At 40.3% G+C, this 22,345-nt stretch overlaps 1 protein-coding gene across 2 annotated transcripts in view; it reads right to left on the bottom strand.

The window, feature by feature from the left end:
- Nucleotides 1-3,859: 3,859 nt before the first annotated feature.
- Nucleotides 3,860-22,345, bottom strand: part of CNR1 (cannabinoid receptor 1) — an 81,880-nt gene continuing 63,394 nt past the window's right edge. For both annotated transcript variants that reach the window (XM_033935936.1, XM_033935937.1), the window contains one exon: nucleotides 3,860-7,860. In XM_033935936.1, coding sequence (XP_033791827.1) covers nucleotides 6,419-7,804 — 1,386 coding nt within the window. In that variant the 5' untranslated portion in view covers nucleotides 7,805-7,860 and the 3' untranslated portion in view covers nucleotides 3,860-6,418. The remainder of the gene's footprint in view (nucleotides 7,861-22,345) is intronic.

Below are 22,345 nucleotides of genomic sequence, written 5' to 3' on the forward strand. Positions count from 1 at the left end.
AATTCAAGATTTGAATGACAGATTTTTTGACTTGGGGTAGAGAATAGGCATGTTCTGTGGTAATTGATTAGCACAACGACATTGCCATATGCCAATTGATTTGTATGTGATTGGAAAATAGATTGTGGGGTACCACAAGATTCTTCCTTGTTCCCAATATTGTTCAATGTTATGATGTAATCTTTGGGTAGGACACTTGAAAACTACAATGTTTACAGTTATATTTATGCAGACTGTAGAGAAATGGATAATACATCATAAATTGAAGATAAATATAGATAAAACTCTAGTTAAGTCTATAGGATCAGGCTAGGTTGGATTTTTTTGTTAAAGTAACATTTTTGATATGCAAACTGGAGTCTTGGGCATTCAACTAGACAATTTCTTAAATATGGAGTAGCATCAAGTTAATTCGGTTAGCAAATTGTAATTTTGTCTTTTAAGGAAATTACGAGTAGTTTGGAAATATTATAATTATAATTCTTTTTTTGCACTTGTGGTTCAATCACTTAGGGCTCCTTTTATCAAGTCGCGCTAGCGGTTTAACGCGCGTTAAACTGCCGGCTGCGCTAGCTGCTACTGCCTCCTCTTGAGCAGGCGGTAGTTTTTAGCCAGCGTGGGGGTTAGTGCGTGATGAAAAGTCGCATGCGTTAACCCTGCTAGTGCAGCTTGATAAAAGGAGCCCATAGTCTTTCTCAGATAAACTACTGTAATATTGTTTAACTAGGATGTGCTAAAGGATTTTTGAAAAAAGAGTGAGATAATAAAATTTGCGGACGACACCAAACTATTTAGTGGAGCTCGGACAAAGGAGGACTGTGAAAAATTGCAAAGGGACTTGGACAAATTGGGGGAATGGGCAGAGAGATGGCAGATGAAGTTCAATGTTGAGAAATGTAAAGTATTGCATGTGGGAATCAGAAACCCGAGGCACAGCTATACGATGGGAGGGATGTTATTGAATGAGAGTACCCAAAAAAGGGACTTGGGGGTAATGGTGGACATGACAATGAAGCCGACGGCACAGTGCGCAGCGGCCGCCAAGAGAGCGAATAAAATGCTGGGGATAATCAAGAAGGGTATTACAACAAGAATGAAAGAAGTTATCCTGCCGCTGTACCGGGCAATGGTGCGTCCGCATCTTGAGTACTGCGTCCAGTATTGGTCACCATACCTTAAGAAGGATATGGTGTTACTCGAGAGAGTTCAGAGGAGAGCGACACGACTGATTAAGGGGATGGAAAACCTTTCATACGCTGAGAGATTGGAGAAACTGGGTCTCTTTTCCCTGGAGAAGAGAAGACTTAGAGGGGATATGATAGAGACTTACAAGATCATGAAGGGCATAGAGAGAGTAGAGAGGGACAGATTCTTCAGAACATAAAAAAACAAGAGGGCATTCGGGAAAGTTGAAAGGGGACAGATTCAAAACGAATGCTAGGAAGTTCTTCTTTACCCAACGTGTAGTGGACACCTGGAATGCGCTTCCAGAGGATGTTATAGGGCAGCGAACGGTACTGGGGTTTAAGAAAGGATTGGACAATTTCCTGCTGGAAAAGGGGATAGAGGGGTATAGATAAAAGATTACTGCACAGGTCCTGGACCTGATGGGCCGCCGCGTGAGCGGACTGCTGGGCGCGATGGACCTCAGGTCTGACCCAGCGGAGGCATTTCTTATGTTCTTATTACAAACCATACAGAATACTGCAGTGAGGGTAATTTTTTCCATTTCTGAATATGATAGAATTACACCATATTTCATTAAATTACATTGGTTACCAGTAATTGCATGGATTCATTACAAGCTTTGCATTATGATTTTTAATATTCTCTATAGCTATATACCATATTACTTACCAAAACTGATTTCATTATTAGCAGAAAAACCAGGTCACACTACGGAAACAATTTTATCATCAAGTTCTCTTACCAAAGACAATTAGACTTCGTTCAATGGAAGGCATCCTTTTCTTTTATCAGGCTCCTTTAATTTGGAATGATCTCCCTATTTTAATCCCCCTCCCCCTTTTACTAAGCTGCAGTAAAAGTCTCCACCACAGCTCGGAGCGCTAAATGTTCCAACGCTCATTGAATTCCTATGAGAAGTGGAGTATTTGTCTCTCTGGGCCACTGTAGAAACCTCTACCGCAGCTTAGTAAAATAGGACCTTAATTAGGTCTGTAGGTTAATATACTGTTTTCAGTAAACTTTTAAAGACCTTTCTGTCAAAAAAATTCTCATCTTGAAATGCATTATTCTCTATTGTTAATATTATATACTGATTGTCATTAAATTATGTTTAACTAAGTTTGTTTCCAGTAATTGAAATATATTTTTTTCTACCATGAACTCATAAGGGCTTTGGCAGAATATGTCAGAATGTAATATCCACAAAATAGGTGGCGGTAAGTGCTCCCATGTTAATGGCTATGCGCCAATGGGGAAATTAATGCGTAGCCGTTACTTGAGAAAATAGGAAACATAGCCATTTTACAGTCATGCTACAAGTAACCTCAGCGGGGCTTAGCAAAAGGACCCTTAAGGAAATAGTTTTATTTAATGGAAAGTGTGATAGATGCTTGGAACAGTCTCTCAGTGGAGGCAGCATAAAGAAAAGCGTACATAGTTTCAAGAAAGCACGGGACAAGCACAGAAGATCTGAATGAGAGAAAGGGATTATAGAGTAGTTAATATACACGGGCAGACTAGATGGGCTATCATTTTCTCTGTTTCTGTGTAATGCTCAAATGGTAAATCAATGGTACAATGATCTATTTATATCAAAGTGAGCTGTTGAAAAACAATCTGAGTATGTCAGTTTGCCCTATTCCGTAGGGGAAGCTGCCTGAATAGACTTATTCACAATTGGGCTGATATCCAAAGCAAGTTATGTGTTCGACAGTGAATGTATAACTTCATTATCCATATATTTTCAAAATTTATATGGATAATAAAAGGTTGTTTAAATCACACAACTGGATACTATGGGAGCAATTCTATAATTTGAACATCTATAAATAGGCAACAAAGAGAGATCAGCAATATAGGTACCTACATTATTCTTTAGAACACTAGTGTAAGAGCAAAAATACATGCCTATAATTTAGTCATGAGCACTTATAGTAGCCATATGTTATGTTTGCGAGTCCTGCTTATGGTCCACCCAGACTGCTCATATGTACACCGACTTCTAAAATATGCGCTATATAAGGTTCAGCATATTTACAGAATAATGCTAAGGTAGAGTTTTGGTATCAATGCATGTATGTTCACACAAGTGTGCACTTAGATGGCGCTCAGCATCCTAATATTTAGGCTTTCCTAATTTATGCCAGATTTTTCTATGTCTAAAGTTAGGCACTGATATCAGAGCCTTTTTATAAAATTGAGTCTTTTGAGTTAGGCACCTAACTTTCAATTAAGTCCAATTAAAGCTGATTGTGAGGTGTTGAGTGCCAATATAGGCATTGATTAAGCCTATTGCTCAGTTAAATTAGGTGCTGATATTGTCACCTACCTTTAGGCAGACTGCATAGAATCAGGGCCTTATTGCCTCCTATTTAGGAAATGGTAAATGGTCTTACATTAACTCCACTTTAGCACAAACAACATACAGCGAGTCAAATACCAAATGCCTTCCATTCTTGCTCTCCACCCATGCCACCCCCTTGACATAAAAGCACTTAGAGCCTGATTCTCAAAACTACGCTATAAGTTAGGTGGTGGTAGGCACCCTACCCCTGCCTAACTAAACTGGTTTAATTGGTGATAAATGATGTGATAATTGACCATGTCATTTAAAACCAATTAAAAAGTAATTAAAAAAAACATGTAGTCACCTACAAAGAACGCCGTCCAAGTTCCATCCATAGAGGCATCTACCGAAGCCTATACCACAAAAGTAGGCGTGATTTATGGCAGACATGGATGTAGGTGCTGCTAGGTACCTCTGTAGATGCAATGCTTGTCACAGGTAGGCATTATAAATGTAGGCCTGTAAAACCCTGGCCTACATTTTCAATGCCTACTTTTGACATGGATGAGATTCTGCCAATGGTGCTGAAGTGTGATCGACATGTGAACAGCCGATAATGGTGCCAATGGCAGAATCCGTTCCTTAATGCATGGTTTACCAAGTTATTACTCTTAAATTAAACAAAGACCCTTAACACTGCTTGCTACTTGTTACTGCACAGAAAACTGCATGTTAAATGCTTAACATTTAGTAAAAGAGCCCCTTAATTTGTCTGCCAAGTATACTGCAAAAAGCCAAATTTTGAAACTGGATTTCTATGAAAATGTGCAACAAGAACTACAGATTACATAGTCAAAGCTATGTACTAGTAATATTACTATGACCCACATAATCACAGTACAGTACTCAGAAGCAAATGTACACTTTATATTATATAAAAGCTTACACATAATAAAGTTTATCCTGACGAGACTTTGTTCATCTTTTCAAGTAGATTTCTTAGCAAAGGCTAGGGTTTGGCATCCTGGACAAGGAAATCTATTAAGTGTAAGACAGGCACATACTAAAATATATAACATTTTTACTTTACAGGACATTTACTGTATTTTATCTTGATAGCATCATAAATTGTGCCTACCACATTCTGTGTTCATAGGTACATAGATCTTAATCACAGGATGAATTTGGGGTCAGGCAAGACTCAATCAAATCTCTACTTCTTGTTACCACATATGAATCACTGTAGTCTATATAAGGATAAGCAATGGATTTTACCCCTTTTTTGCAGTTCACTACTGATATCACAGCACATTGGGAATGAATGCTGAATTACAAACAATTTTATCATTTCAGTAATTGACATTAATACATTATCGTGTTTAGCCAGATAACAGAACCACTGCAGGAAATACAGAAAGAATAAAACAAATTAGTAACTTTCCATTGATACTCCTGTTTTCTGTTCAAGAAGCTACCTGGAATGATTAGGAACCCAGCTCCCAAAAGCAGAAGGCAAGTTTTTTCACATTGTTCTAGAAATGCTTTCATCAGTGACCCAAAAAAAAAAGTAGCCCTGGGGGGGGGGGGGGGGGGGAGGAGGTGGGAGGGTGCAGGATCAACAATGACAAGAAAAATGAATGTGTGCGGAAGATGGCAAAGGGATAGCAAACAAACAGAAAATGTCATTTAATATAAGATCCATATACAATAACATATATAGCTAGCAATGCAAAATAAGGCAGTTAAAGGTATCTAGTCCCATGTTCTGTGATATGACGACCTCCATACCTCAGCTGTTTAGCTGCTCATACTTTCATATATATTATTTAAATTTACATATCTAACCAGTGATATTATTCAGAGTACATAGTTTCTCCTGCTAATCATCTTCCTGAGTAATGAGTGGAAGCATACCCACCCCTTGCAATTATGAATCTTTCCCATCAAGAGTCAAAAAGGTTTATACTCAAATAGACCATTATTACTATTCTTCATGTATACATTTACACTTTCCACTACTAAAAAATAAAAGTGCAAAATAATATAAACTTCATTAAGACAGACACATTTAGACATTAAACCAATTCTTATGTGATGACCTTTTCAATATTATTGCATTAGCATGAAAGCAAAATGGCCTGCATTTCCAATATTGAATGTCAGTTGCAAAACCCCAAACAGAATGTGATTTTCAGTAAAACAAACACAAAGCCTTTAACATACCAACAGAGTATGAGATGTCCAAAACATTTTAAACAAGTATTTTCATTATGGTTTGAACACAAAATAAAGAGCTTTACAACATTTCCTGTGAGGTCATACCCTTTTGCTTAATTAGACAAATACAAATAACATACAAACAGCTAATCTCAAAAGACAAAAAAATTAATACAATTTCTGAACCTCACGACAGGAACTTTTTAGTACATGAAATTTCTACTCATTGATGTATATTCCATTTCATAAAATAGAGAAAAATATGGTTCAAAACTTTGTTCTTTATACAAGAACACGAAATAGGGCATTTTATTTTTCAATCATAGAATCTATTTGAGAATTCCTACAGGATCTTTACTTAGAAACTGGCAATGTCTATCACCAATGGAGTTCCACATATGAGTTACATGATCAATGTGTGTGACTCCACTGAGGTATTTTCAGAAAACAAACATTGCAGGCAGGTAATCTTTATTTAACAATATGGATTAGTTTATCCTGTTTTGTTCAGTTTATTCTATTAGATAACCATTCAAAAGGTAAATTAATAGCCATTCTTTATAATTCTATCTCAAAAGCACTGAAGCACTCACAGACCTAAAGATGTCAGTAACACTTGGTACAGATCAAGAGGACAAACTGTGTTAACATTGTATAGAAAGGAACAGACTCCTTCATACTTTTTAAATTATTTCCAATATTTTGCAACAATATTTCTAAAGGTCTTTACAACGCCTCAGCAGATGTGTCTGTGGAGACAGACATGGTCACTTTGGCGATCTTTACTGTGTTCTTAATGCAGCTTTCAGCAGCCCTATGAACATTACCTGCATTATTTGCATGTTTATGCTGGCAGTCAGACTCCATGCTGTTATCAAGAGGTTGTGCAGTCCCGTCACAAGAAGGAAACATGCTCCGGAAAGCATGTCTCAAGTCTTTGCTCCTCATAGCATATATGATGGGATTTACAGTTGAATTCAACAAGCAGAGCATGCTGCAGAAAGCAAACACTGTCTTGATGAGCTTGTTCATCTTTCCAAAGACATCATAGACCATAATTGCAAGTAGAGGACCCCAGCAGATAATCAAAACTACTAGAATAAGGACAAGAGTTTTGGCTAACCTGATGTCCATACGAGTCTGGTCAGGCCTAGTGATCTGCACTTTGCCATCCTCTGTAGTGTGAACTATTATGCTCTTTTGAGTGCCACGTTGCAACATTCGAACAGCATGACTATGAGCCTTCCACAGTATATAGACATATGCATACACAATGAACAACAAAAGTACACTGGTAACTCCAATCCAAAACATGAGATAGATCTCATCAATGAGGGGGAAAATATCAGAGCAAACTGATTTGAGTTTCTTACAGTTCCACCCCAGCAGAGGAAGCACAGCTATTACAATAGCTATGGTCCACATCACACAAAATGCTATGACTGCCTTTGGCCGGGTAACAATCCTTTTGTAAGCTAGTGGCCTGTGTATAGAGATGTATCTATCTATTGCAGTGAGAAAAAGGCTACCTACGGAAGCAGTAAAAGAGGCTGTAACTCCACCCAATTTAAACAAAAATACATTTGGGCTATCTTTTCGATGAAACACATGAAAATCAACAAAACTGTAGACAAAAATTACACTGCCTAAAAGGTCTGCCACTGCCAGGCTGCCAATAAAGTGGTAAGAGGGCCTGCATCTCAGACTTCGAGAATGCAAGATAACACATAATACTAAAAGGTTCTCCAGAACTGTAAAAGTTCCTAGTGTGAGGGAAAGTACTGCAATGGCCCACTGCTGACTAGGGTTTAGGATCATAAAGCATTCCATGTCCATAAAATTCTCTCCACATTGTATATTTTCCTCATTGTAGGCTGACACAGACTTGTTGTAAAATTCTGTAACATTTAGTTGATCTCCTATAGTCATTTTTTCTTGTAAAGGACTTCCTCTGAAAGAAGACAAGGGCAATTTCTGTGGAAAATAGCCTGACTTAGAGGCCAGATCACTTTTAGTATCTTCATATCGGACATCATTGGAACTCATGTAAAGAAGATCAGTTGTTATTGTTCGGAATGTAGTGTCTGCCAGACCATCCAGTATTGACTTCATAACCTCAGTCTTCAATTCAGCAGACTTCAAACAGAATGAAAAAAGTGGAAGTAATCCTGTAGGGGGACAAAGGTAAATCTTAATAAAAATGACAATAAAAACAGTTCTATAAATTATGTTCAACAGTATTTTACAGAATTGCATTTACAACCATGTTACTGACCCCTAGAATCTTTTATTCTGGTCTATCTATATACCTACTAGCATGTCTTCTGATACTGTACAGCCCCGTGCGATCTTTACATAAGCTACAAAATATCTATTAGGAATTTGTGTTTTTAGTATTACAGCACTCACTCTTTAGAATATACTCTCTTTAGAATGTTGTAAGAAAACCTACTTCTTAAAATGTAAAGCCCTACATGAAACTTATTACATCATGCAGGCTTTTCCCACTTGTCCTCAAGTTAGTACATAACCTCTTGTGCAGAGTCAACTATTGCATTCACTTTACACAGCATGACTTACATTGTATAATCCTGTATTCTTTTCCCTTCCTCCCTTCTTTCTGTATCAGGGTAACATCTTTATTCCTTAATTTCTCACACTATTGCTGATCTAATTGTAATATAGACTCCTATTGAGATATTCCTGTCTACACATTTTCCCTATGATTGTTTTTATTAATGTACATGAAAGGCAAAATGTGAAATGCATTCATGATTCTATTACTACTATTATTATTATTATTTCTATAGCGCTACCAGATATATGCAGCACTGTACAGTGTTACAAAGAAAACAGTCCCTGCTCAAAAGCATTTACAATCTAAACAGATAAGACAGACAAACAGGGTGGCATGGATACAGTTAAGGGGAATGGTTAATCTGCTGGCTGGTTGATGGGCAATGGGGAATAGGATTATGGATTTCAAAAAGGTATGTTTTCACAAGAAGCTTTCTTGTGACACGCTTATTTCTCTTGTTGACTCTAATAAAAATGATTTTAAAAAAGTAGGTTTTCAGTTTGCTTTTAAACAAGATAAGGGAAGAGGCTTGGCAGCCAAACTCGGGTAACTGATTCAGTCCTATATTAAAATAAGATTTGAAAAGACAAAATAAACTGCCTTTGCAGTTATTGATCCTCTTTTGTGGAACAAACTTCCCCTTCAGTTGTGACTGGAGTCTTTCAACAACAACAAAAAATTAAGACTTACTTTAAAACACACAACAATTGGCACTATTCTAAAATGGCTAACCGAGTTATTATGTATCTTATTTTAGGCTGTAGTAATTCTTGCATCAGGCTGCTTTTCTTTGAATTAACGGTTAAATTACATGCATCTGATCAGAACACATTTTCCTTTCTAACCCCTCAGAGATATTACTTATAAAGATGTTGAACAGAATCAACCCCAGGACCAACCTTTGAGGCCAAACTTAGATTATTTGAAGAGTCAGTCTATAATATATGATGAAATATGCAGACTGATTTAAACTTAATTCACCTTTCAACTGATGACCAATGAAGATTCTTATATGCTAATGCAACACTTTTGTATATTTTTAGACCAAAAATAAATCGAACCATAGTATTCTGGAGCAACTGCAATTTGTTGATCAGCTTTGATGTCAAGTTCAAATATAAAGAAGCATCTTTCTTTCTTCTAAATGAATACTATTTTCCACTCCCCTCTATATGCTGGTGTCTTGTCAGTCAATCAATTTTTTATCCAGTTAACCACCTTGGAACACAACCCCAGGCTGCTCAGTTATGAGAAACTGCACCCAAAGGCTATCAGTTTAAGAAATCATACAGATTTTGTTTGGCATAATCTGTCTCTAGTAAAATCATGTTGCTCTATTACTTTTCATAGAAACATGATGGCAGATAAAGGCCAAATGGCCCATCCAGTCTACCCATCCACAGCATCCAATATCTCCTCCTCTTCATAAGAGATCCCATGTGCTTGTCCCAAGCTTTCTTGAATTCAGACATAGTCTTTGTCTCCACTACATGTACTGGGAGACTATTCCGTGAATTTACCATACTTTCTGTAAAAAAAAGTATTTCCTTAGATTACACTTGGGATAGATTACACCACTAGGGATAGATTTACTCACTTGTAGTTTTCCACCTCTCCTCTGTTATGACTTTTTTGAAGAGAGATCACATCTGCCTTTCTTTAATCACATGGAATCTCTCCTATCCACAAGGATCTGTGAAATATATCCTTCAGGGAACCTGCCAAGATATGTTTAACAGATTCCAGGAAAAATTTTGAAGGCCAACATAAGGATTTTAAATCTATGTTGTCAAGATATTGGCAACTAGTGAAGTACTGTAATGTTAGACTAATATGACTGCAATATCACCAGCCCAGGGCATTGGTATCAACGAATGATAAAAAAAAAAGCAGAATATAGGACTTCAAGATGGATTGCACTGCATCATAGTCAGCAGCACTAGTGTCACGCTGTACAAGGATGCACTCCAGCTTCTCCTATAAAATGACCATCAGCAGTTCCTCCAGAGCAGGTATCAATAAAAGCATGACCAGAGCTGATATCGGTACAACAGAAACCTGTGAAGATGGAGCTAAATCGGAGGCAAGGTCTTGGCTTCAGGGAGACTAAAACCAGATTTGACAATGGAGAATCTTACTAAATTGAGTCATGCTTTTATCACTAGTTATTTAGACTATTATAATACTTTGTTTTTGGGATCAAGTGAAGTCAACTTGTACCATCTGAAATTGATCCAAAATATAGCTGCTAGGCTTTTGACCAGTGCGCAAAGAAATTATCACATTACTCCAGTTTTATATAAATTGCACTGGCTGCCCGTCACCAAAAGTATTGAGTTTACGTTGCTCTGCTTAGTTTTTAAAGCATTGCATCTTTCATCCTCTGAGTATTTGTGCAAGAAATAATCTAAATACTCATCTGGAAGGCCTTTGTGATCTTCTCAAAGGGATCAATTTAGGGTGTCTGTTCCAAAAAGCACTTTTACTTACTGTAACAGGTGTTAACCAGGGACAGCAGGCAGATATTCTCACATGTGGGTGATGTCATCAATGGAGCCCTGGTATGGACAGCTTTAAAAGTGCATCACCACTTTAAGTTTTTAGAAACTTTGCGACTTCCCGTAATGCGCATGCACGAGTGCCATCCCACCTGACGTAAGCTCATGGAACCTCAGTTCTGTAAGCAAGCTAAGAAGTCAACCAAGGGAGGTGTGTAGGTTGTGAGAATATATGCTTGCTGTCTCTGAACAACACCTGTTATGGTAAGTAACTGTTCTTTATCCCAGGACATGCAGGCAGCATATTCTCACATGTGGGACTCCCTAGCTTGCTAGAATGGGATGGAGAGAGTGTTGGCCATTAAGAAAATAAATTTTGCAATACTGCTTGGCTGAAGTGACCATCCCATCTGGAAAAAGATTCCAGAAAGTAGTAAGATGTGAATGTATGAACTGAGGACCAAGTAGCAGTTTTACAGATCTCATCAATAGGAGTGGAACGTAAGAAAGCCACTGAAGGTGCCAAAGCATGGTCTTTCTGTGCTGTAACACAACACCCCAACTGCAGCCCAGTCTGAGCATAAAAGAAGATGATACAAGCCACCAACCATATAGAAATAGTTCTCTTGGATATAGGTTGTCCCAACTTGTTAGGATCAAATGAGACAAACAGTTGAGGAGATGTCCTATATGGCTGAGTTCACTGTAAGTAATAAGCCAAGGCTCGTTTGCAGTCCAAAATATGATGAGCCATTTCTCTAGGATGAGAATGAGGTTTGGGAAAGAACACTGGAAGCACAAATCGATTGAGGACTACTTTTGGAAGGAACTTCAGATGGGTGCAAATTACTACTTTGTCATGGTGGAACACTGTAAAAGGCAAATCCACAACCAGCACTTGAACCTCATTCACTTGATGAGCAGAAGTAAAGGAGATGAGAAACACTACTTTCCAAGTGAGATATATTTGAGATGAGTTGAAGACATTTGTTCAAAAGGAGGCTTCATGAGTCTAGAAAGAACTATCTTAAGATCCCAAACCACTGGAGGTGGACTGATATTAAAAAGTCCTTTCATGAATCTGGATACAAGAGGATGAATAGTCAGAGGTTTACCGTTGACTGGTCCATGAAAACCATTGATAGCACTGAGATGAACTCTAATTGAAGTGGTTTTAAGACTGGAGTTGGATAAATGTAGAACAGTGATCTCAAACTCAAACCCTTTGCAGGGCCACATTTTGGATTTGTAGGTAACTGCAGGGCCTCAGAAAAAAATAGCTAATGTCTTATTAAAAAATATGACAATTTTGCATGAGGTAAAACTCTTTATAGTTTATAAATCTTTCCTTTTGGCTAAGTCTTAATAATAATATTGTCATTTATAGCTAAAGAGACATATGATCAAGAAACTTTTACTTTTGTGATTATGATAAACATACTGAGGGCCTCAAAATAGTATCTGGCGGGCTGCATGTGGCCCCCAGGCCGCAAGTTTGAGACCACTGATGTAGAAGATAATCCAATACTGAAGATATAGAGAATGAAGCATCATAATGATGAAGAGCACACCACACAGAAAACCGCATCCACTTCAGTTGGTAGCACTGCTGCATAGGTTTTCTGGATGCCTCTAAAACAAGCTGGACAGGATCAGTGTAAGCCAATGTCATCCCGAAAGGTACCAAGCTGTCAGGTGCAAAGACTGGAGATTAGGATGTAAAAAAGATATCCTTGACTCTGTGTGAGAAGAGATGGAAAGATCTGAAGGGGTACTGGTTCCTTGATATTGAGCTGAAGTAGTGGGGAGAACCACAGTTGTCTGGGCCACTGAGGAGTAATGAGGATCATGAGGTCCGACTCTTGTTTGAGCTTGACAAGTGGCTTGAGGATGAGAGGAATTGGTGTAAATGCATAAAGCAGGGGTGTCCAATGTCGGTCCTTGAGGGCCGCAGTCCAGTCGGGTTTTCAGGATTTCCCCAATGAATATGCATGAGATCTATTTGCATGCACTGCTTTCAATGCATATTCATTGGGGAAATCCTGAAAACCCGACTGGACTGTGGCCCTCGAGGACCAACATTGGACACCCCTGGCATAAAGGATCTTGTGAGTCCAATCCAGAAGGAAAGCGTCTGCTTCCAGACACTGGGGAGAATACTGCTGGAACAAAACTGGAGTGATTGTGGGGGGATGCAAACAGGTCTATCTGAGGAGTCTCCTAGTGAGAAAATATCTGGTGCAAGACTGTAGAGTTGAGCATCCACTCACGAGACCGGAGAAATGTGTTGAGATTGTCGGCAAGAGAATTCATCTCTCCTTGAATATAGACCACATTCAGGAATATGATGTGAACAATCGCCCAGTGCCAAATACTTTGGGCCTCTTGACAGAGAAAAAGAGGACCTGTCCCTCCTTGCTTGTTTATGAAATATATTGCCACCTGATTGTCCATGCGAATTAGGAGGACGTGATTTGCTACAATGTGTTGAAAAGTTTTGAGAGCATTGCAAATGGCCCCGAGTTCCAACAGATTGATGAAGAATTGCTGTTCCTGGGCTGGCCAGTGACCTTGTGTACAATGACCATCCAGATGAGCTTCCAAAGCACACTTGAACGAATCTGTGATCAGAAATTTCTGATGTGGAGGTCTTTGAAACAAAAGCCCTCTGGAGAGATTTGAAGAGATCATCCACCACTGCAGAGATTGACGAAGTGAAGATGTTATTGCAATCTGCTGTGAAAGAGGGTAGAAAGCTTGAGACTGTTGAAACATAGAAACATGATGGCAGATAAAGGCCAAATGGCCCATCTAGTCTCCCGTCCGAAGTAACCATTATCTCTTTCTCTCTGAGAGATCCCACGTGCCTATCCCAGGCCCTTTTGAATTCAGACACAGTCTCTGTCTCTACCACCTCTTCTAGGAGACTGTTCCATGCATCTACCACCCTTTCAGTAAAAAAACTATTTCCTTAGATTAATCCGGAGCCTATCATCTCTTAACTTTATCCTATGCCCTCTCATTGCATATTCCTTTCAAATGAAAGAGACTCGACTCATGTGCATTTACATTATGTAGGTATTTAAATGTCTCTATCATATCTCCCCTCTTCTGCCTTTCCTCCAAAGTATGCAGATTGAGATCTTTAAGTCTGTCCCCATATGACTTATGATGAAGACCACATACTATTTTAGTAGTCTTCCTCTGGACAGACTCTATCCTTTTTAAATCTTTTTGAAGGTGCGGCCTCCAGAATTGTATACAATATTCTAAATGAGGTCTCACCAAAGTCTTATACAGGGGCATCAATACCTCCTTTTTCCTACTGGTCATATCTCTCCCTGTGTAACCTAGCATCCTTCTAGCTTTCGCCGTCACCTTTTCAACCTGTTTGGCCACCTTAAGATCATCACATACCCAAGACCCCTTCTTCTGTTGTGCACATACGTTCTTCACCCTCTAAACTGTACCGTTCCCTCAGGTTTTTGCAGCCCAAATGCATGACCTTGCATTTCTTAGCATTAAATTTTAGCTGCCAAATTGCTTTCCACAGAAGTCAGATTTACTGGCCTATAATTCCCTACTTCCACTTTTGTCCTTCTCCAGTCCTCCTGTACCACTCCCGACTCTACAGACTCGTTGAAATGGTCAGTCAGTGGAGCTACTAGAACTTCCCTAAGTTCTTTCAGCACCCTCAGATGTACACCATCCAGCCCCATCACTTTGTCTAAATTTATTTTAGCTAGCTCCTCATGAACACAGCCCTCTGAAAATTGATCAGGGTCTATTATTCCTCCATCCCTATTGACATTTGTCTTTTGTGGTCCCGCCCCCGGCGCTTCAGACATGAACATTACATTACATTAGTGACTTCTATTCCGCCTGTACCTTGCAGTCTAGGCAGATTACAAAAGAGCTAACTGGACATTTTCAGGATAGTTACAATTTTTATTACATGTGAGATAAGAAAGCTGGATATTTCCAGGAGAAATTGCGAATTCGATAACAAATAAGATAAGTGGACATTTCTAGGCAATATTACAAATAGGATAACAATTGTGAAAGCTGGACATTTCCAGGAGCTTTACATTTTAGGGGACTGTAATCTTGGTTGATATTTAAAAGAGGAAAAGATTACCAGAGAAGTGGAGGCTTTGAGAGGGGATTTTAACCAGGGAGGAGAGGAAAGTGGGTGAGAGTTAAGGTGTCTGGACAAATTTCTTGAATAGCAGGGTTTTGATCTCTCTTTGAAATGTTTTGAGGTCGCTCGTTGTTGAACACAGAATAGAAATATTTGTTAAGCAATTCTGCCTTTTCTTTATCAGCTTCTTCACCTTTGAGTCTCACAATGCCATTTATCACTAATATATCTAAAAAATGTCTTATATCTCCGTTTTACCATGTCAGCTATTTTTTCTTCCATTTTTGCTTTCCTGACTACACGACCAGTCTCTCTTAACTTTTCCAGATATTTTGCCTGTCTTCCTCTTTCTCCTTACCTTTTCAGCTACTACTTTTGAGAACCAAAGCAGCCTTCTTTTCCTCTTACTTTTACTTACTTGCCTCACAAAAAGGTTTGTCACCCTTAGAATTGCTCCTTTCAGTTTTGCCAACCGCATTTTCACCCCTTCCAGACATTCCCATCTAATCCCATCCCAGACAATAATTCCTTGATGTAAACCTCCATCCGAACAAAGCATAGTTACTTACCGTAACAGGTGTTGTCCAGGGACAGCAGGCAGATATTCTCACTGATGGGTGACGTCACCAATGGAGCTCCGATACGGACCACTTAAAAAGTGCATTGCCATTTTAAGTCCTTAGAAAGTTTGCGATAGTCTGCACTGCGCATGTGCGAGTGCCTTCCTGCCCGACGAAGGCACGCGGTCCCTCAGTTAAGATAAGCCAGCCAATAAGCCAACCCGGGGAGGTGGGTGGGTTGTGAGAATATCTGCCTGCTGTCCCTGGATAACACCTGTTACAGTACGTAACTGTGCTTTATTCCAGGACATGCAGGCAACATATTCTCACTGATGGGTGACCTCCAAGCTAGCAAGAATGAGATGGTGGGAGTGTTGGCCTTTAGGAAAATAAATTTTGTAATACAGATTGGCCGAAGTGCCCATCCTGTCTGGCAAAAGACTCCAGACAATAGTGAGAAGTGAATGTATGAGCTGAGGACCAGGTGGCAGCTTTACAGATTTCCTCAATGGGAGTAGATCTAAGGAAAGCAACAGAAGCTGCCATAGCTCTAATTTTGTGGGCTGTGACATGACTCTCCAGTGCCAGTCCAGTCTGAGCATAACAGAATGATATACAGGCAGACAGCCAGTTCGAAATCGTTCTCTTGGAAACAGGATGCCCCAACTTGTTTGAATAAAATGAGATGAAAAGTTGGGGAGAAGAGCAATGAGGCTTTGTTCGGTCAATGTAATAAGCTAAAGCACGTTTACAGTCCAGAGTGTGCAAAGTGGTTTCTCCAGCATGAGAATGAGGCTTAGGAAAAAACACTGGTAGAACAATCAACTAATTGAAATGAAAGTCCATGACAACTTTCGGAAGAAACTTTGGATTCGTGCATAGAACCACTGTGAAGGGTGGATCTGCTACCAATGCTTGTAACTCACTGACCCTCCTTGCAGAGGTAAGAGCAATGAGAAAGACCACTTTCCAGGTGAGAAACTTGAGATGAGCTGTGGCCATTGGTTCAAATGATGGCATCATCAAACTAGAAAGAACCACATTAAGGTCCCAGACAACAGGTGGTTTAACATTGAAAAGTCCTTTCATAAATCTGAAGACCAGAGGATGAGCAGCGAGAGGTTTTCCCTCAACTGGTACGTGAAAAGCTGTAATAACACTGAGATGGACTCTGACAGACATAGATTTGAGTCCAGAGTCAGGCAGATGAAGAAGATAATCTAACATCAAATCTATTGACAAAGAAGTTGGATCATGATGATGAAGAAGACACCAGGAAGAAAACCTAGTCCACTTTTGTTGATAACATTGCTGGGTGGCTGGTTTCCTGGAGGCATCAAGAATACGTCAAACAGGCTGAGAGAGATGTAAATCAGATGGATTCAGCCCGAGAGAAATCAAGCTGGCAGGTAGCAATGATTGCAGGCTGGGATGTAGAAGTGATTCCTGTTGCTGAGTAAGTAGAGTAGGAAAAGCTGGAAGAGGTATGGGCTCCCTGGAGCTGAGCTAAAGTAGAAGGGAGCATCAATGTTGCCTAGGCCACCGAGGAGCAATGAGAATCATGATGGCCACCTCTCTTTGAGTTTGAACAGAATTCTCGACATGAGAGGAAGTGGAGGGAATGCATAGAGAAACAGGCCTGTCCAATCCAGGAGAAAGGCATCGGCTTCCAAACGGAGAGGAGAGTAAAGTTTGGAGCAAAACTGGGGCAACTGGTGATTGTGAGGAGCTGTAAACAAGTCTACTTGTGGAGTACCCCATTGAGCAAAGATGGACTGGAGAGCTGCAGAGTTGAGAGTCCATTCGTGAGGCTGAAGAATTCTGCTGAGGTTGTCTGCTAGGGAATTCTTCTACCCTTGAATGTAGACAGCCTTTAAGAAAAGGTTGCGAGCCGTCACCCAAGTCTAGATTTTCTGGGCCTTCTGACATAACAGGAGAGAGTTCGTGTTTCTTTGCTTGTTTATGTAGTACATTGCCACTTGATTGTCTGTGGGAAGGAGGAGGACTTGAGGGCAGAGGAGATGATGGAAGGCCTTGAGGGCATAATACACCTCTCTGAGCTCCAGGAAATTGATGTGAAATTTCCACCCTCTTGCGGTCCAGAGACCTTGGGTATGATGATCGTCCATATGTGCCCCCCAAGCATAAGGGGATGCATCCGTCGTGATGAGGGGGTAAGTAAAAAAGAGACCTCGGGATAGATTGGAGGAGGTCATCCAACACAGAAGTGACTGCAGAAGAGATGTTACGGATATGTTGTGAGAGACGATCCTTTGCTTGAGACCACTGAGATGCAAGGGTCCACTGAGGAGTGTGAAGGTGTAGTCGTGCCAGTGGTGTCACATGCACAGTGGAAGCCATGTGGCCCAGAAGAACCATCATGTGTCTTGCAGAGATGGATTGAAGAGGAAGAAGCTGCTGACAAAGGCGGATGAGAACCTGAAGGCGATACGGCGGGCGAAACACTCTGAGAGTGGTGTCTAGGATAGCTCCAATGAAATGAAGACATTGAGTCGGAATGAGTTGTGATTTGGGGAAATTGAGTTTGAATCCTAGAACATGTTGAAAATTAATGGTCCGAAATGTTGCTTGGACCACTTCCTGAGATGAAACAGCCTTGATCAACCAGTTGTCAAGGTAAGGAAAGACTTGGAGGCCATGTGATCTGAGAGATGCGGCCACTACAATAATAATAATAATAATAACAACTTTATTCTTGTATACCGCATTTCCATGGAAGTTCTATGCGGTTAACAGATGAAGAGACTGTACATTTACAGCGAAGTTACATTTTCGGCGATGCTACATTTACATTTTTGATGATACATTTACGGTGAAGTTATTTTTACAGCTAGGTTACATTTGCAGAGTTGTTACATTTGCTGTAGGTTACATACAGCGATGTTACATATGGCGGTGATGAGTCTGGAGGTAAGTCGAGGTCAGAGGAGAAGGCAGGGAAGAGGGGTGGAGACTGGAAGAAGATGCCAGGCTGAAGGGAAGGACCTTGTACTGGTAGTGACGTTGATTTATCTGAAAACGGAGGTATTTTCTGGAAGCCGGATGAAATGGAATATATGTGTAGGCTTCCTTGAGATCCAGGGAGCATAGCCAGTTGTTCTGATTGAGAAGAGGATAAAGTAGGGTGAGGGAGAGCATCCAAAATTTCTCATTGAGGAGAAAGGAATCAATTTCCTGAAGAAGGGAGGACTGGTGAGGGTTCAAAGCAGAATCTCTTGGATGATTATCTGGAGGGACAGTGACAAAATGAAAAGAGTAACCCTCTCGAATGATTTGTAGAACCCAGAGGTCTGAGGTGATCAACTACTAACAATAAAAATAAAGTTGGAGATTGGCTGAGGGAGAGGCTGATGTAAAGGAATTGCAACTATGCTGTCAAAAAGACAGTTGATTTAGCAGGAGCAGACGCTTGAGGTTTCCGAGGACGATGTTGCTTCTGTTTCTTCTGTTGTGGCCTGGAAGGAGCCGAAAAAGGTCTCCGATATGAAGAAGAGGGCTTGAATGATCTTGCTCTGGAAGGCTTGGGGTTAGGTTTAACTAAAGCATCCCACTGTTTTTCATGGCCAGTGAGCTTTTGAGTGACATTTTTCATTTAGTTCCCAAAAAGCTCTTCTCTTAAACGGGATATTTGTCAATCTGTCTTGAAAGTTAACATCCATATCCACAACCCTGAGCCAGGATAAGCTTCTCATGGCCACAGACATAGAAGATGCCTTGGACGTCAGCTCAAAGACATCATAAACTGATCGTACCATGCACTTTCTCAACTGGGTAAGAGTGCTGACAATGTGCTGATAATCTTTCATTCAATGAGATGGAAGATATTTCTGAAAAGCAGACAATTGAATGACGAGATGTTTCATGTAACAAGAAAAATAGAAGTTATAATTGATGACTCGATTTATCAAAATGGAGTTTTGGTAAAGCTGCTCTCCATAGTATGTCCCTCACAGGACTGAGGTGTAAACTTTGGATGGAATAGACTTTTTCAAAGTAGACTCCACCACTAAAGATTGATGAGACAGATGAGGTTTGTCAAAACCTGGACTGGAAATAATCTTAGAGACAGTCCAATTTCCTAGGAGCAACAGAAACAGAGAGAGGAGATTCCCAGTTTCTTTGGAGGGTTTCTCTCAGGATTCCATGTAAAGGAAGTTTGAGAAGCTGCTTAAGAGGCTTGTCATAGTTCAAAGTTTCCAAAAATTCAGCACTATATTAGGAATCTGCCTCCAGTTTTATGGACAGATCCTTTCCCAACTGTCTAATAAAGTGAGTGAAAGAAAGTCTCTCAGTGGGAGAAGTTGTTCTAGGAGTCTTTCATGGAGATTGTGCCTCAGGAGAATCATAAGCCTCCATAGTTGAATGAGAAATGTCTGCATTGGAGTCATACTGCAGGTCAGAATCAATAAGGACAGAAGGAAAACAATGCTGACGCGTAGAACGGTGTTGATCAGATAAGAGTGAAAGTTCTTCAGGATGTTTACACTTCTCAGAATGTTTGGATTTGCAGGAACACTTACTGGACTGTCTCAAAGAAGAATAATGCTTTGAGGAACTGGAACGGTTTTTGGAGGAACAATGCTTCGATGCAGGACTAGATGGACGAGATGACCGGTGTTGAGATCTATGATGTTGCATCGATGGAGCATCGGTGGTACCATGTTGCATCAATGCAGCATAAGTGGTTCCGGAAGGCCTCGTGGTGTCATGCTCAGGCTGGGCTGGTATCGGAGGAGTTGGTGTCGGGGTTAAGAGATAAAACATATTCTCGTACTCCTCACGAAACAGTGCATCGAGCTTCTGTTGAAAAGTAAGCACCGGTACCTTTGGCTTAGTCGCCAGTACCAATGTTGCTACAACTGGTTCCAGAAAGGATGACTCGGATGACGATGTAGCCCTCGATTTTGAAACAAATCACATAAGGGGTCGTCACTTGGTCAGCATGACTGGACTCTATGCCTTAGTGACCTGTTGGCTTTTTAGCTGACTTATCAGATGGTGCAATGACTTGTGACACCAAAGTCGATGGTGCATTCGACAGCATTGGTGTTCAATACTTTTGATGTCGATGATTGCGATGCCAAATCCCCCTCCATTCAGACACCTGTTGAAGAATGTGGCTTTTAATGGTGCGCTTTTGAAGAGTAGAACGTGCATAGGACTGAACTTGATGCTCTGTAAACACCAGTTGTGGGGATCTGTGATGGAAATGGTCTTTTGGCACCGGCCACACTTTTGACAACCTGTTAATGGGTGGGCCATTGACAGATGCACCGCCTCAGCCAAACTGAACTCAATGACTGAAGCAAGAAACAGGCCCCACTGGTCAAATCGTCGAAAGGCGACGAATTGGGGAAAAAACTACTTCAGATTTTTTTAAAAACAAGAAAGAAAGGGGAGAAAACCAAGAAAAAGAATTAAGGAAAAAAAGAACGTGCAAACGGGAAGTCAAAAGAAAAAAACAAAGGAACGTTTGAAAACACAACTTCTTAGTTCCACGAAAAACTAAGAACTGAGGAACTGCGCACCTACGTCAGGCGGGAAAACACTCGCGCATGCATGGTGCGTAAAGTCACAAACTTTCTAAATTTCTTAAAATGCTGATGCACTTTTGCACCTGTCCATACCAGGGCTCTGTTGATGATGTCACCCACATGTGAGAATATGCTACCTGCTTGTCCTGGGATAACAGGGTGTCAGGGGAAGGTAGCAGACTAAGCACACACCCCAAAGCCAGGAGGAAGAAGTGGATGGAGCCAGCTGAGAGACCAAATGAACTCTTGAAAAAATTCAGAAATAAGGTCCAGCAAAGCTGTAGACTCAAATAAGTGCAGGATTGTAAGATCCTGCACATAATCTCAACCACATGACCTCAACCATTTCCCTTCATATCTCCTTACTACCTCCAGTGTAAAATTCTGTACTCTACTTCTACAATGGATTCAAACCATGCTCACAGACGGCATTTTCCCTACTGTCCTCAGTGAAATCATCATCACCTCAATCCAAAAAGACCCAAAAGGACCACCAGACCAATCATCAAACTTCAGACCTAGTGCCTCAATACCGCTATATTTCAAACTTACAGAAGGCCTAATAGCCAAACTCCTCAACAACTATCTGGATGACCATAACCTACTCCACTCCATGCAATCTGGCTTCAGAACCAACTTCAGCACAGAGACACTACTAGGCTCCCTTATGGACACAATCAGACAACACCTCAGCACAGGGAAAAAAATGCTTCTCAAACAACTGGACCTGACTGCAGCATTCGACCTAGCTGATAATATCCTTCTGCAAATATTGGATGCAATAGGTATCTCAGATAAAGTATACTCTTGGTTTGAAGGCTTCCTAAAATCCAGAACCTACAGTGTAAAATCAAACAAAGAAAAATCAGAACCTTGGTCAAACCCCTGCGGAGTACCACAGGGATCCCCACTATCCCCTACCCTCTTTAACCTATACACTGCCTCTCTCGGAACACTTCTGGACAATCTAGGCATAACCACCTATAGTTACGCAGATGACATTACCATTCTTGTACCTTATGATCAGCCAAAGTCCACCATGACAAATATACTACATCGAACACTAGAAATGGTTACGACCTGGATGAAAGATCACAAACTTAAACTCAACCCAGACAAAACCAAATTCATCCTCCTCGAAAATGACAAAGTCCAAACCATAGCCAACTTAGAACTCAACTCAATCAACTACCCCATCCAAACCACTATAAAACTACTAGGAATAACTATAGACAGATGCTGTACCATGCAACCGCAAATAAATAAAATAATACAGAAATCCTTCACTATCATGGGAAATCTGAGACTAATCCGGAAATTT

Source organism: Geotrypetes seraphini, chromosome 3, assembly GCF_902459505.1.
Source record: "Geotrypetes seraphini chromosome 3, aGeoSer1.1, whole genome shotgun sequence".
NCBI lineage: Eukaryota > Metazoa > Chordata > Amphibia > Gymnophiona > Dermophiidae > Geotrypetes > Geotrypetes seraphini.